The 13,212-nt window shown below is 47.3% G+C and overlaps 6 protein-coding genes across 6 annotated transcripts; 2 read left to right on the top strand and 4 right to left on the bottom strand.

The window, feature by feature from the left end:
* Window positions 1-701: 701 nt before the first annotated feature.
* Window positions 702-1,104, bottom strand: N7511_009552 (uncharacterized protein; the record flags this gene model as incomplete). Its single annotated transcript, XM_057131929.1, has 2 exons — window positions 702-933; window positions 998-1,104. 2 exons carry the CDS (start codon window positions 1,102-1,104, stop codon window positions 702-704), a joined length of 339 nt encoding a protein of 112 aa, XP_056979917.1.
* A 998-nt stretch (window positions 1,105-2,102) lies between these two features.
* Window positions 2,103-5,845, bottom strand: N7511_009553 (ankyrin repeat domain-containing protein; the record flags this gene model as incomplete). Its single annotated transcript, XM_057131930.1, has 4 exons — window positions 2,103-3,891; window positions 3,949-4,564; window positions 4,614-5,223; window positions 5,282-5,845. The coding sequence occupies 4 exons, from the start codon at window positions 5,843-5,845 to the stop codon at window positions 2,103-2,105; spliced, it is 3,579 nt and encodes a 1,192-aa protein (XP_056979918.1).
* Window positions 5,846-6,660: 815 nt separating this feature from the next.
* On the top strand, window positions 6,661-8,121 carry N7511_009554 (CENP-N/CHL4 family protein; the record flags this gene model as incomplete). Its single annotated transcript, XM_057131931.1, has 1 exon — window positions 6,661-8,121. One exon carries the CDS (start codon window positions 6,661-6,663, stop codon window positions 8,119-8,121), a length of 1,461 nt encoding a protein of 486 aa, XP_056979919.1.
* A 526-nt stretch (window positions 8,122-8,647) lies between these two features.
* N7511_009555 (uncharacterized protein) lies at window positions 8,648-8,959 on the bottom strand (the record flags this gene model as incomplete). The annotated part of the gene is made up of 2 exons (XM_057131932.1): window positions 8,648-8,710; window positions 8,768-8,959. The coding sequence occupies 2 exons, from the start codon at window positions 8,957-8,959 to the stop codon at window positions 8,648-8,650; spliced, it is 255 nt and encodes an 84-aa protein (XP_056979920.1).
* A 775-nt stretch (window positions 8,960-9,734) lies between these two features.
* Window positions 9,735-10,952, bottom strand: N7511_009556 (RING finger protein; the record flags this gene model as incomplete). Its single annotated transcript, XM_057131933.1, has 5 exons — window positions 9,735-9,879; window positions 9,946-10,181; window positions 10,256-10,317; window positions 10,370-10,545; window positions 10,597-10,952. The coding sequence occupies 5 exons, from the start codon at window positions 10,950-10,952 to the stop codon at window positions 9,735-9,737; spliced, it is 975 nt and encodes a 324-aa protein (XP_056979921.1).
* Window positions 10,953-11,367: 415 nt separating this feature from the next.
* Window positions 11,368-12,655, top strand: N7511_009557 (trafficking protein particle complex subunit 13; the record flags this gene model as incomplete). Its single annotated transcript, XM_057131934.1, has 5 exons — window positions 11,368-11,434; window positions 11,478-11,493; window positions 11,545-11,668; window positions 11,721-12,239; window positions 12,362-12,655. The coding sequence occupies 5 exons, from the start codon at window positions 11,368-11,370 to the stop codon at window positions 12,653-12,655; spliced, it is 1,020 nt and encodes a 339-aa protein (XP_056979922.1).
* Window positions 12,656-13,212: the final 557 nt, after the last annotated feature.

Below are 13,212 nucleotides of genomic sequence, written 5' to 3' on the forward strand. Positions count from 1 at the left end.
GAAGGGTCTGGTGTCTTCAGTCTTTCCATTTCGTTATGGATTGATCTTCATAGGGAGCACTGAAGCAAGCATACATTGTTCGGGTCCTGTCTTTGTCTCTTTCCTTTCGATTTCTTAATTTATTTTCTATAATCTCTTTTGGATAAATCTAAGTGTTTCAAATTAAATGCCAATTTTATATGCAAGTTGGTAATTTAGGATAAATCATGGCTTCTTGTACATGATAAAATCCACGAGTATAGCATTAGCAATATATACATCCTGGCACAGAAAGCAAATCTTTGGCCAGAAAGACTCAACAGCTAAGATTCTTAGAAACTACGTTTTTGTATGATTTGAATAGCTTCATTTATAATGACCATAGTATAAAATGTTTTTGGCCAGGGTGCCCAAAATTTAGAACAAACACATATATGCTATATGGAGATGGACCCGTGTTTCCTCGATTAATCAAGTTCCAGCGCAAGTTTGGGTTACCCCCTTTCTCAATCAACTATATGACCATCTCGTAATGGATAGAACACTGTTTCGTAACTAGGGTTTTGCGACTAGCCGAAGTATGACAGACCACGACAGGGGTTAGAATCCCAAAAAAGCACTGATAGCAAGACAATAAGAGCATGTTTCGAAGATACAAATAAGCTACGGCAGATATCTGACAAAATCGTATCACTCACTATATACGATTCTTAACTAGAAGTTCAATCAATGTTCCTGACGCACTTGATTCGCTTCCCTGGGTGAGCTGTGTCGAGATTATTACATTCCCCCTGCAGCACAGTCAAAGCTGACCCACTGCAGCTGCCGCCGTTGCCAGTTTTGTCAGAGAAGCCCACCCAGTTAGCACCCGCAAGGTAGACAGAGTGGGTCGTGTCATCCATGGTGACATCCTTCAGCAGGGCCGAGTGGTGGCCATAGTTGAGTGCGCCAGAACTAGGGGAATGTGGTGAGTAACTACTCTGGCAAAGCTGTACAAGCTAAGTAGAGGGTGACCTACCAATCCGATGACTTGTATTCGTTAGCTTTGGGCAAAGCTCCCTGGACAACGGGGATGGCACCGCTAGCAATCAAGGCTATGGTGAGGACTGGAACAGAAAGGTGCATTTTGGATAATCAATGGAACAATTTTTGAGAAGGGGTTTTACTGCAAAGATATTGAATATCTGTTTTTGGATGCTAAGATTTAAGACAGAACGCGAGGGTCTCTTTTTATAGAAGCCTGGTGGGAGTGCTTAGATAATTGTTTTTCTGAAAAGACGTATGAGATTATTCTCTCGGCACATACTGTATTTTGCTCGTGCCATGAAGCTGCTAGTACGGACTCCTATGAATCATGGGGCGGAGTGCAGAATGCAAGGGATGCTTGTTTCTTGCTTGGATACGACCCTGTATGTCGGCTAGATGGTCAGCAACAGACTATAATTGACGAGGGAAAAAATGTCAGCGAAGGCCTAGTGATCACTTCTGACTATTGAAGTCTTGAATCGAGAGACTCGTAACGAAAATAGTCTAATCAGGTCCAACATCAACGTGATTGAATATAGAAGCCTAAAAGGCAGGACATGTAAAGCTTGAAAAGGGGTTTCATTTGCAGTCAGCTTAATGTCACAAGAGAAACCATACACATCCCTTTCAAGCCCCGAACGAAAGAAGTACGATGTTACATTCAACATGCAAACCTGGCATGATTTTCTGCAGCTCATGACTATGCCATCTTTGAGATTTTCTGGCTAGAAGGATAAAAACGCACTTGTTTCTTACATGCAAGAACAAATAGTTTCTAGATCTACTTTTTATGCGGTCCCTATTTGAGGATACATTTTGTCCTTGTTATCATGTTAGTGGTTAATATATATGCATCCAGGTGGCGCTAGGGACGCCCGAGTGTCTCACGAGTGCATCAAATAGTCTCGCTAGGTGCAGTAAGCCATGGCCCAGCCATGCTTAACAGGACCCTGCAGGGCAAAGCTGACTACCCCGCAACTTCGACTCATCTGCAGGAATTGTTCGCTCCACTTGGACTGGGCAAGTCGTTCTGACTTTGCGAGATCCGACATTGATGATCACGCAGGATATACATTCTTTTTATTCTTAGCCCTATATCAACAGGAGACTGATTGCTTCCTCCGTAGATACTCAGCTACTTCTGAGCTTTCGTCAAAATACTCCGCAGCCTCAAGTGCACTCTTATATGGACCAACTAGAATATCCGGGTTCACATCGGGATCTCCCTGATCCATGAGAAATCTCACCCAATCGATATCTTCAGCTGAAACAGCCGCCGCGATAATTGCGCGACGATGATATCCAGCCTCTAGCTGTAGGCTCACGTCTGCTTTTGCCTCTTCCACAAGATATTGCACGACTTCGAAGTTGCATCCGGCAGCTGCCGCGGCAAGTGCACTGCCATGTTTCCCAGCCTTCAGCTCCAGGTTCACATCGGCATCTCCCTCTTCCACAAGATATTGCACAACTTCGAGTTTCCATCCGGCAGCTGCCGCGGCAAGCGCACTGCCATGTTGCCCAGTATTCAGCTCCAGGTTCACATCGGCATCTCCCTGCTCCACAAGGTATTTCACAATATCAATCTTTCCAGTGACAGCTGCCGCGACAAGCGCACTACCATATTCTCCATTCTCCACCTGTAGGTTCACGTCTGCTTTTGCTTCTTCCACAAGATAGTGCACGACATTCAGTGGTGACCCGTAGGGGCAGGTAACAGCAGCAACAAGCGCACTGCCATGATACTCATCCTCCACCTGTAGGTTCACGTTTGTCTTCTCCGTTTCCACGATGTATCTCACCACATCCAAGCTCCGATGGTAACTGGCAATAATAATTGCACTACTATGCGTTTTGCAGAGATGGGCGGAGCTCGCGTCTATCTTGACCTCTTCCTCAAGGCATCTTCCATGATTCGGGCTTCCATGTTGAACTGCTTTGCGGGATATAATTTCGTACTCGGCTGCTCCTGAGACAAGATCCTTGTATAATTGGACGCAATTAGTCTCAGCAGCCATCTCAAACAAAGTCAATCCCCTTTCGTTTCGCTGAAAGATGTCAAAATTGTTGTTGTTACACCAGCGGCGGAGGATTCCATAAAGCCTTGCCTGTGCCACGAAAAACATCGGTGTCGATACCGGTTGTAATTGATTTTTGTGCAAAAAATTCCGTCCTCCACTTTTGTCAGTGTAGGTGCATAAAACCTCCTTATTGAAAGACATAGACTCCCACCAGCGAATGAAGTAAGGACTACTTTGATTAGGCGATCCAAGGAACTTCTGCAAAAGAAGGACGGTTTCATCGCTCTCGTGTAGCTCACAGGCAAAAGCGATCCACCTGTCCTGGATAAAGACAGAGAAGTTGCTTTCCATGTGCAAAGGATCCGCAGATGGTGATGGCAACTTCAATTCATCTGAGGTAAGATCAAGGCCATTTTGGCCAAAAGTGTGCATCAGAGAGAGAAAGCAGACTTTTGCACAGTACGAGTTTGCTTTTTGACCTAGGTCAAGTTTCTTCTCAAGATATTCCCGGACTGAGAGGTGGAAGAACCTCCAATATCCATGTTTATCAATGATTAGCAAGTTCTCGCACACAGATATCAACACTTCTTGTCTGACACGACTTTTGACCTTGACGTTCTCGTTTTCAATGCTTAAACAAATGGCAGAGAGAAGATCGTCAACTTTGAGGAGTCCAGGGGCAGATAGAATCCAATATAGCGCACGTTCAGCTAACTGTCGATCAGGAAGGGGTCGATCTTGAATCTCCTGGTATATCTGATTATATGTTTTGGCCAGTGTATTTGGCATGATATCCAGAGTGTGTTCAATGGATTCAATCGTGTCGCATTTGAAGCATTGCCGTAGTTGCAAGTGGGCCCATAGGAACCTAAATCATTGTTAGATTTGAATCCGTTGACGTTACTCTGCAACACAGAAGTCTCACATAGTCCCGGACTTGGACAGAATGCAGTCAACAATTTTGTCTTTCATATAATTCACAGCATGGTCCAGATCCTTCTTTCCAAACTTTTCAATCTCTGCGGTCACATATTTCTCGATATCACTTTTGTTATCGTTCGCCTGTATGATGATGGTGGCATTGGATCTCGACTGCGTCCTAATTCCTTTTTCTGGACGACTTGCAACGAAGATTTTGACTCTGCTTCCTTCTTGGACTTTTTCAATCACACTATAGAGCTCCTCGATTAATGAATCTAGCTCGAAGTCAAGGACTTCATCCAAGGCGTCAAGAATGATGACTGTCGTTGAGTATAGATTGAAAGACTCCAAAAGCTGTTCATGGCAGTCAGAAGAGCTTAGCTGGGATGCTTTATCAGTTGCTTTTGCTTCTGCCTTTCGAAGGCTTTCTCGGACTGCTCCAGTCTTATTCTTGGGTGCAGCAAGCTGGCGCACCAGGCTTCGAATAATGGGCGCCCCTTCTCTTCGTTTTGGTTCATCTCGGTTACAGAAGAAGTAGGCGAGTCCTTCCATTCGCGAAGCCTTTTTTTCTATGAAGTGCTTGACTACAGCTGAGGTCAAGAACGTTTTTCCCGCACCAGCTATAATTTGTTAGCTAGACATGAGCTCAAATGAAATGAACACACTTACGAGATCCTTGAAGCCATAAAGTACTACAAGAGGAAGTTTCAATCCACTCAATGAACAGTTTGTGATTTATAAGCCAATCGCCAGTACCAAGACTTCGCCTTTGCTCGATCAGATCGTAGTGGTATCCATACTGAACATCAGAAATCCGGTCAAGAAGGAGCCGCCGTTCCTGCTCCGAGACCAAGTGGAATACTTGGACCAAATTTTGTGATATTTTTTCAAGGTAGCTCTGAGCATCTTGAAGATACTCCTTGAACTGTGCCTCCTGATGAGCATGGGCAGTGTTCTCGCATTTGGAGGCCGCTGTTCCGAGTGCTTTTTCCAGCTCTTCCAGTCCCAGTAACATCCCGGATGGCTTCTGGGAATCAAAGATTGAGTGACAGATTTGCATTGCGGTATTTGAGGCGAGATCCGTAGATGTTGCCAAAAGCTCCAGAACGCATGTATACAGCTCCACAATGGCATCTTGGAGTCTATCCACGACGTCCTTCCTTCCAGTGCGATCTTCAGTATATATTTCGTAGTAGATTTGACCACAGAACATTGCTCCTGTCACCTTGTCCAGGATGACAAGAAGAGCAGCTTTCTCTTTGTCAAAAGTGTCAACTTTCTAAAGTTCATCCCGGTAAGCATGGTGGTGAGCCTTCACTTATCGACCAACAACTAACCTGAAGGATTGATTTTGCAACAGCCCAAACTCCGGCGCCTGGGCTCGGTGCAAATTGGATTGCGACATCTCCAATCTTCTCAGCCCACTGAGCAATGTTGACTGTCAATTTACGTATCGGAATCTCATGTTCTCCGATGTGGACTTTCCATTCCCTGGCAAGGCTTCTTTCCCGCTGTTTCTTGGCCTCTTCTTGGAAGGCTTGGATCTGGTTGGTCATATCCTCGGAATTGTTTGTGTTCATTCCCTGTGTTTTGAGCTTTGTTTGTATTTTTGGAGGCAATTTGTTGAACGCTTCGACCCAGAGGTCATGCTGATGGGTTGGCGATCTTTGCCGCACATCTCTTCCGTCCGGATTTTTGGAGGTTGGAGAAAGCCATTCTTCTTTAACTTCAGCTTCCAGCTTCGGTTTCGAAATGTTATTGGAGACGTCCAGGGCTGTTCCAGATGATGTTTCTTTACTTTTGCTTTCCAATCCTGAATACGAACTCTTGGTTGAGACTTTCGGAGCGAGCAGACGGTTCTTCACTCTTGACGGAATTGTCTTGATGTCTTTCATTCCCATGATTTGGTCACAGTCAGGTCTTACAGTGGGAAAGACTTCTTAGTTGTAGAATATTTGGTAGAGGTGGCATTTAGCAATGAACTGATGCGTTGTCAGTAAAAAGCAAAAGTGATCTATCTTAGTTCAGTTTAGCGGCGCTTACTGCAAGACTCACCAATAAGATGCAGAATGCGGTCCGAGCTAAATTCAGTACATTGACCTGACACGGTTAAATGTATTCAAGCTACGAAAAGTTTACGAAAGAAGTGGCAAGGTTGCTGGTCTTAGCTGAACTGAGCGTTGTATGCCTCTGGGAGTCCAACCCATCCTGTGAGCCAACTAGACCAAATATATAATCGTGAACCACTTATCTTTAAGTTGATTCATTCTGGGTAAAAATATAATGGCCCTCAATGCATACAGCATCTCAAAAACTAACTTCAGTATCAAATATGGCTTGATGCTCTACTGAATTCAAAAAATGAAACTTGATCTACGGACTTACCCCTATCACAAATCAGACTAATCTACCTGGGTAGTAAGTAAAAGTGCTTAGCACATCGGGGATATATGTTTAGCTAGAACAAATTGAGGTATCCAATGCAATTGTCAAACGCTCCCACCAAGAAAGTGAAGTCGCCAGGCGTAATTCGGTCTGCGCAGTTATCGCCAATCTTATCAGCACGTGCCTGTTTGTTGACAGCCGTTTCGGACGCGAAAGAGCTCGAAACAAAGGAACACCATATGCGCCTAACTGAGAATATGTGGCTGCTGATGATCTAAAAGCGACTCAACCCAGCTCGGCTGCTCATATAACCCACCTCGCAATCTTGGCCATGGCGCGCCCAAAAACAGTTCGCGCCCCGACTACGGCCAGTCTTCCAAACAATCTCCGCATCCCCTCATCGACCCCCTCGCTCTCAAAAGTCCTCGGCAAACTATCCAGGCAAGCCCTCTTGGACCTGGCATTCCTATGGCTCGACGAACGCAACATTGCCGCATTCCCACCCTACTTGCAACACGACGAGGAAAACAGACCAGACGATGATGAAGCCCTCCCCTACCCCGCCGCAGAGACAGTCGAAGAGGTTCGCCAGACATACGAAGACCTCGAAGATCGAAAGGGTGGCAAGCGGGAGGTCCTGGAACGGATCCTAGAAGGCGATTGGCGACATGGAATCACCTTGCGACAACTCGCAATGGCAGACCTACGCTACATGGACGACCACCCAGCCAGTCTTCGATGGACAGCACTAGAGCTCAGTCGGATTGGCACAAAACAGAAACAACCGGAAGATACTCCATCAGCCGACTGGTCCGGCTCGGTACCTCGAATGCAAGCTGCAACCTTTGTTCAAAGTCTCCAGCGAGAAATCTCCCCGCTGGTCAAAGCACATTACCACCTCGGCCGCTCAGGAACACTCCCTCTGACAATCTTGCGGATATTCGTGGTTGACTCTCCGTACCAGTCTCCACGACAGGCGGCTGAGATCTTCACAGACTCCTCGCGTGTCATCTACGTCGCTTTCCCAGACAGCTGTCCTTTCGTATATACATCTATTACGGCATCTACAGGATCAAAAGCCGCTCCGGCACCAAGCTCTGTTGCAACTGATACCCGAACCCTTCAGCGCCTGGTGCGCGACTCCATCCCGAAGGCTCTCTCCAGACCGCAAGAGAGGTTCACCTTGAAGGCTACATCGCTGGCAGCGAAGAACCTGCCAACACTCCTTGCACTCCGTGGTCCTGGACGATCCGTATCCGCAAATGGAGCGTTTAGTGTATTTGCCGATGCGGTCATTGAGGGAAGTCCCTTAGATCCTCGACCTTCAAATACAGTCACACCAGAAGAACATCTCAAAACAAGTCACCTATCTACCACAGAAGAAGAAAATGACAAGGAAACCGGCAATTTTGGAGAAGGCTTCTCAAAACGCAAGTCCACTGGGAATGACATAACCCCCTTGTCTCCAATGTCAAAAAAGCGCTGCCTGGCCATTCATTCCAGATTCGGGACGTCGAATTCAACACTAGCCCCTGCGCCACTGGATCGACTTGATATCCGGATCCTCGATAAACCAGGCTCAGAGGACTCAGGCGAAGCTGAGGATTCGTCTGCTTCAACTCTCCCAGCAATATCCCTTAATTTCGCCGGCTCGGATGTCATCAATGGAATCCGTAAGCTCGCGGAGCTAGGTATCATCGACCCGGAGCGTATGCCATCGTGGATGACCGGTGAAGAGGGGATAAGTGTAGCGACTATTAAAAACGGGCGACGACTCCAAAAGAGTGAATAGAGATAATTGGTGGTGTTTTGGGCTGGCGTTAATGTTTTTGGTCTCATCTTATTTTGGGATTGGGGAATTACTGTGATACCCATATTTGAATGAATGGAACATGTCTGTGACTTGTTTCGATGTTGATATTGTTCATAAGAACGAATGGATTGATCGTTGATGTGGCGTTTTGCATGGAATGGCATGGCGTGGGTTGACTTGGCATGTGTAGGCTTGTCTACTTCTGTAGCTATATCACGGTATCCTGATTTTTTAAATGAGTGCATGGTATTTCAGGAAGCTGGAGACACTGTATTGCATTTTCCTTGAACACGTCAAGTCGGCTACCAGTACCATGCTAACAGTGCTGCATACATGGCTACGGTGGGATACATTGACTTTCTCTATAGCCAGCTCTAACAACACAGAGAGTGGAAAAACGGTGAAGAGGACAAGAGGTAGTAAATGTACACCATGGATCACTAACATAGGCCGGGGGCATAATGGCAACTCGCACAGTGGCCAGAGACGTCGCCGAAGCAACGCCTCAAGCTTGATGTAGGATAACACCTGAACCAACAAGAATGATCTCGAGATCCGCAGTGACGGCCTGTAAGAGAGTAAATAAAGGGGGAGACATAGTAAATGTTCACCATGGATCACTAACAAAGGCCAGGGGCATAATGGCAACTCGCGCAGTGGCCAGAGAGGTCACCGAAGTAACGCCTCGGGCTTGATCTAGGCCAACACCTGAACCAACAAGAATGATCTCGAGATCCGCAGTGACAGCCTGTGAGAGGAGGAATAGGACGAGGGGGGAATAGGACGAGGGAGGAAGGAAGTACGAGGAATAAAACATGATAATGTTCACCATGGATCACTAACAGAGGCCAGGGGCATAATAGCAACTCGCACAGTGGCCAGAGAGGTCACCTAAGTAACACCTCGGGCTTGATCTAGGCCAACACCTGAACCAACAAGAATGATCTCGAGATCCGCAGTGACAGCCCGTGAGAGAGGGAAGCTACGATGGTGGATGGTGGATGGTGGATGGTGGATGATGGATGAGGGATGGGGGATGGGAGGGTGGCAAAAGAGAAAAGAAGAGAGATGGGAAGAAGGAAGAAAGAAGAGAGAGAGAGTTGGGAAAGTTGGGGGTATTTATGTCCAGAGACCTGCCTTCCTGATTCGGACTGCGTTACTGCGAACCTCAGCTGAACTGTTTACGACTGGTGATTTATCATTACTGCTCAAATTACCGTTGGAATAATAATGTATTGAGGGATAGAACAGGTGGTCAGAAAATGATCTCCTCGTGACTATCATAATCTTCAAAGAAATGCTAGGTAGTCTTTCAGTTTAAATCCGTTCTCCAGGGAAGAATAACAGCCATAACACCAGCTAGATAACCCGATAACCAATATTATACGGTTCTCTTCCGAGTAAACACCATTCTCAACCCTAGCAATAGAGATACGCCTCCCTGGATTGTAAGTACTGTTGCTAACGACAAACCTTCCTCTCAGAATGGCCAGTTTGCATGTCATTGTTCCGAATCATACCAGGAGCGAGCATCTTGGCAGAAAAGAATGACATACAGCCGTAAAATATCAGCATTAGGACTCGATATCTTCTTAAGACAGGCCAGGGGAACCGGTATTCTGATTCCGAACCCCAAGTTTATCGCCGATGTTGACATAGCCATTTTTACCTCGCAAGCCCATGTCTCGAAGACTTTGAAGGTTCTGACCAGGATCACTGAATCTCCACGGGGTACGGCTGTACCATTGCGGTTAGAAACCTTGTATATTCCAGCTGCGGGACAACAAAGATACAATCACGTACCAGTAAACGCAGCGGACACCCAAGCCAGATGCTTTGTTGGCAGATATCCACTTATCGAAGCAGAGTTTGTGGACCTTGTTACCGCAGCCATTCCTGCACCATATAACTTCCTCGGTAGAGTCAAAGTCCATGAAACAAATGGGACAAGAGCCTTCAATCGGTTTCTGGGGACTCTCCTCCATAGAAGCAAGCTCAATCTTGTGTAGTGGGGAGGCAGCAAGCATTCTTGACAGTTCCTATATCATAACGAGATAGATTAGAGACATGAAAGGATGTCGAACGACAATGTACTAGATGGTCATTGTCATACCAAAGGCAGGAAGGACGTTTGGAATTGAAGTTCTTCGGGAGCTTTGAGGACATGAATGAGGACTTGGTCGATCATCTATTAGCATATGATCAAGAATGAATGAAACGGACATACTGTAAATAATATGCTTGCACTGACTCAAGCCCCTCCGGAATTTTGAATCCGGGCAGTCGCAGCTAGGAAATCTTCCAATGGAGGTCTTGTAGAGGTTGCCCGTGGTTCCAGCAATGTCAAAGGTAATGACTGGTACTTTGCCCACATGGTCAAGATTGTGGTTGATAACAAACATTCTAACATAAGGGTCAATCTTTGATCACCGGTCAAATCGCCAATATACTTACTTTTCAGTCTGTGATCGATACGATCGCTCCAGAAATGACTTTGAAGGTTCTTCAAGCCAGTTGCGAGGACGCTTCTCAGAAGAAGGGGCCGGGTAATATTTCCTGTCAGACGTTTCGGTCTCGATATTTTTGGCTTTGCCAGCATTGACGCCTGCCATTACCATGTCAGCACGACTAAAAATCTGAATTATTGTGACAAATGGGTGCTTTTTGGCGGGCTCATCATCTTGGTCACCTTTGTTGGTCTTTGGGCCTTTCGAGACAGCTTTGATCTGACCACTCGTGTTGGCCGTCTTGGTCCGCTTGGCTAAAGGCTTCTGTTTTGTCGCAGAAGCATTGGCTACCAGGCCAGACATTGGTCGATGATCCGATGATTTCTGCACTCCATTCTTTTTGCGCGGGTAGGTTGCTTTAGTAGTGTTCGTAAGAGCAGTACTTGCTGCCTGAGCATCAGCCGCATCCAACAACGTTCGTTGTCTCCGAGTGAGTGGCATAGTTATTGGTGTCACCGTGTTGAAGAGAGAAAGAGATGAGAGCGAAGTAAAGACATTTCTCCATTTTACCTTCCTCAGAGTCTGACTTCTGAAAGAACGAACAAACAGGAAAGAGCGATGTCTATAGATGTTTGCACTGTTTGTTGAGCTTATCGCTATCGAACTGCTCTGCCTCTCTACTCTCTACACTCTGCGCCTTCAACGATGCAACATGCTAAGCTAGGAGTCTAGCTATTTTTTGAACCGTCTGATCTCTTCAGGTTCTTCCACACTTCCCATGTCGCGTCCTAGGGCCCTGTCAGGCGCTGATGCCCCGAAAGAACCACATGCGGTGTCTCTCAAAGGTACGTCACATGTACAAATGCAGTCAAACTGATGTACTAATAGCTAGGACAGTCTTACGGTGATTAGACCCAGTTCACCAAGTACATAAGGCTACTCTGACTCCTTGCAGCTTGTCACGGCCGTCACTTTCGCACCAGTACCCCCTCCCAGCCTCCAACAGCACGATCTCCACGAAAGCCTCTCTAAGTCACCCGTCCAATGATGCCGACGATCAGTTTACATTAGCGCCTCTGGTGAGACGAGCCATCTTTGCTTGACACAGACCCAGTATGCTAACGGTAGCAGCTTACATTGCCCCCCTCCTTCGGCTCCGTCTACGTCGGCGAAACCTTCGCGTGTACCCTCAGCGCAAATAACGAAATTGACGACCATGATGACGAACGAGTCCTCAAATCAGTACGCATTGTTGCGGAAATGCAAACACCGTCCTCGGTGACGGTCCTCGAACTAGAACCACCCAGCGATTCGGCCCAATCTGACGGCCTACACATCGGTGAGTCGTCACAGAAGATCGTACGATTCGATTTGAAAGAGGAAGGGAATCACATCCTGGCTGTTAGTGTCAGTTATACGGAGACGAAGATTGGGTCCGACTCGCAGGCAGCCAGTGGCCGGGTCAGGACCTTTCGCAAATTATACCAATTTGTGGCACAGCCCTGTCTGAGTGTACGAACCAAGGCTTCTGAGCTACCACCATTAGAAGTGGGCAACAAATCACTCGGACCGTATGGGAAGACGAAGCTACTTCGATTTGCCCTGGAGGCACAACTGGAGAACGTAGGAGATGGCGCAGTGGTAGTTACGGTATGCCCCCCTCCCCCCCCCCCCCTTGCAATGTACCCGAATGTCCCACTAGCGAGGAGCGGTACCTGAATTCCGGGCTGAAAATGTTTGATTTGAGTTCGACTGACACGGGGGATGGACAGCAAACCAAACTTATCCCCAAGCCACCATTCCAATCGAAATCCCTGAACTGGGACACGATGAGCCCGACGATGTCAGTGGCGTCACCACCTACACTTAATCCGCGCGACGTGCTGCAGGTTGCCTTTGTTGTGGAACAGGAAGAAGGCCGAACCGAGGGCCTCGACGCCCTCCAGAAAGATTTAAAGCGCGACGGTCGTGCCACGCTGGGCCAGCTGTCGATCGAATGGCGCGGCGCCATGGGGGACAAGGGGTTCCTCACCACGGGTAACCTCATGAGCCGGAAACGCGGCTGAAACGCGGTGTGCACGACACCAGACCCCATTCCGTGCCACGATATGCCGAGTCTGGAGCAGCCTGCCGAACTGCATGGACGTGGATTTATACCTTTTCGGGACCCCGTGGTCCACAATATGAACCTTGGCCTGGATTCCAGTGTAAATGTACGGAGTACAGTAGACCTTAGAGCGATATGGTCCTGCCTATGGAGTATGAGGCTGATAGCCCTAGCGCCCGGAAAGCAGTCATGCAGCCCAAGCTTAAGTTTCGCACAAATGCCAAACCCGATCCCAATCCCCACTGGCAAAGAAAACGGCAATTTCTGTCCGGTCCAAAACGAGCCACGTATACAGAGCCGGGTAGATCCTTTTTGGGCATGTATACAGGAGTCTGCTCGAGTCGAGACCCAGTTGACCAACGGTCTAGACTCGCAGCTGATATCTGCCATACGCGGCAGGACACCAGCACCAAACTCAGTCGTGTCTTTTCCGTTCTTTCAGCTTCTAGCGTTCATAATTATTGTATAGGACTCGTGGACGTGTATCAACAGAGCAATTTTATCCCTCGGGGGCAC

This window comes from Penicillium nucicola (genome assembly GCF_028828085.1).
Source record: "Penicillium nucicola strain IBT 29836 chromosome Unknown utg000010l, whole genome shotgun sequence".
NCBI lineage: Eukaryota > Fungi > Ascomycota > Eurotiomycetes > Eurotiales > Aspergillaceae > Penicillium > Penicillium nucicola.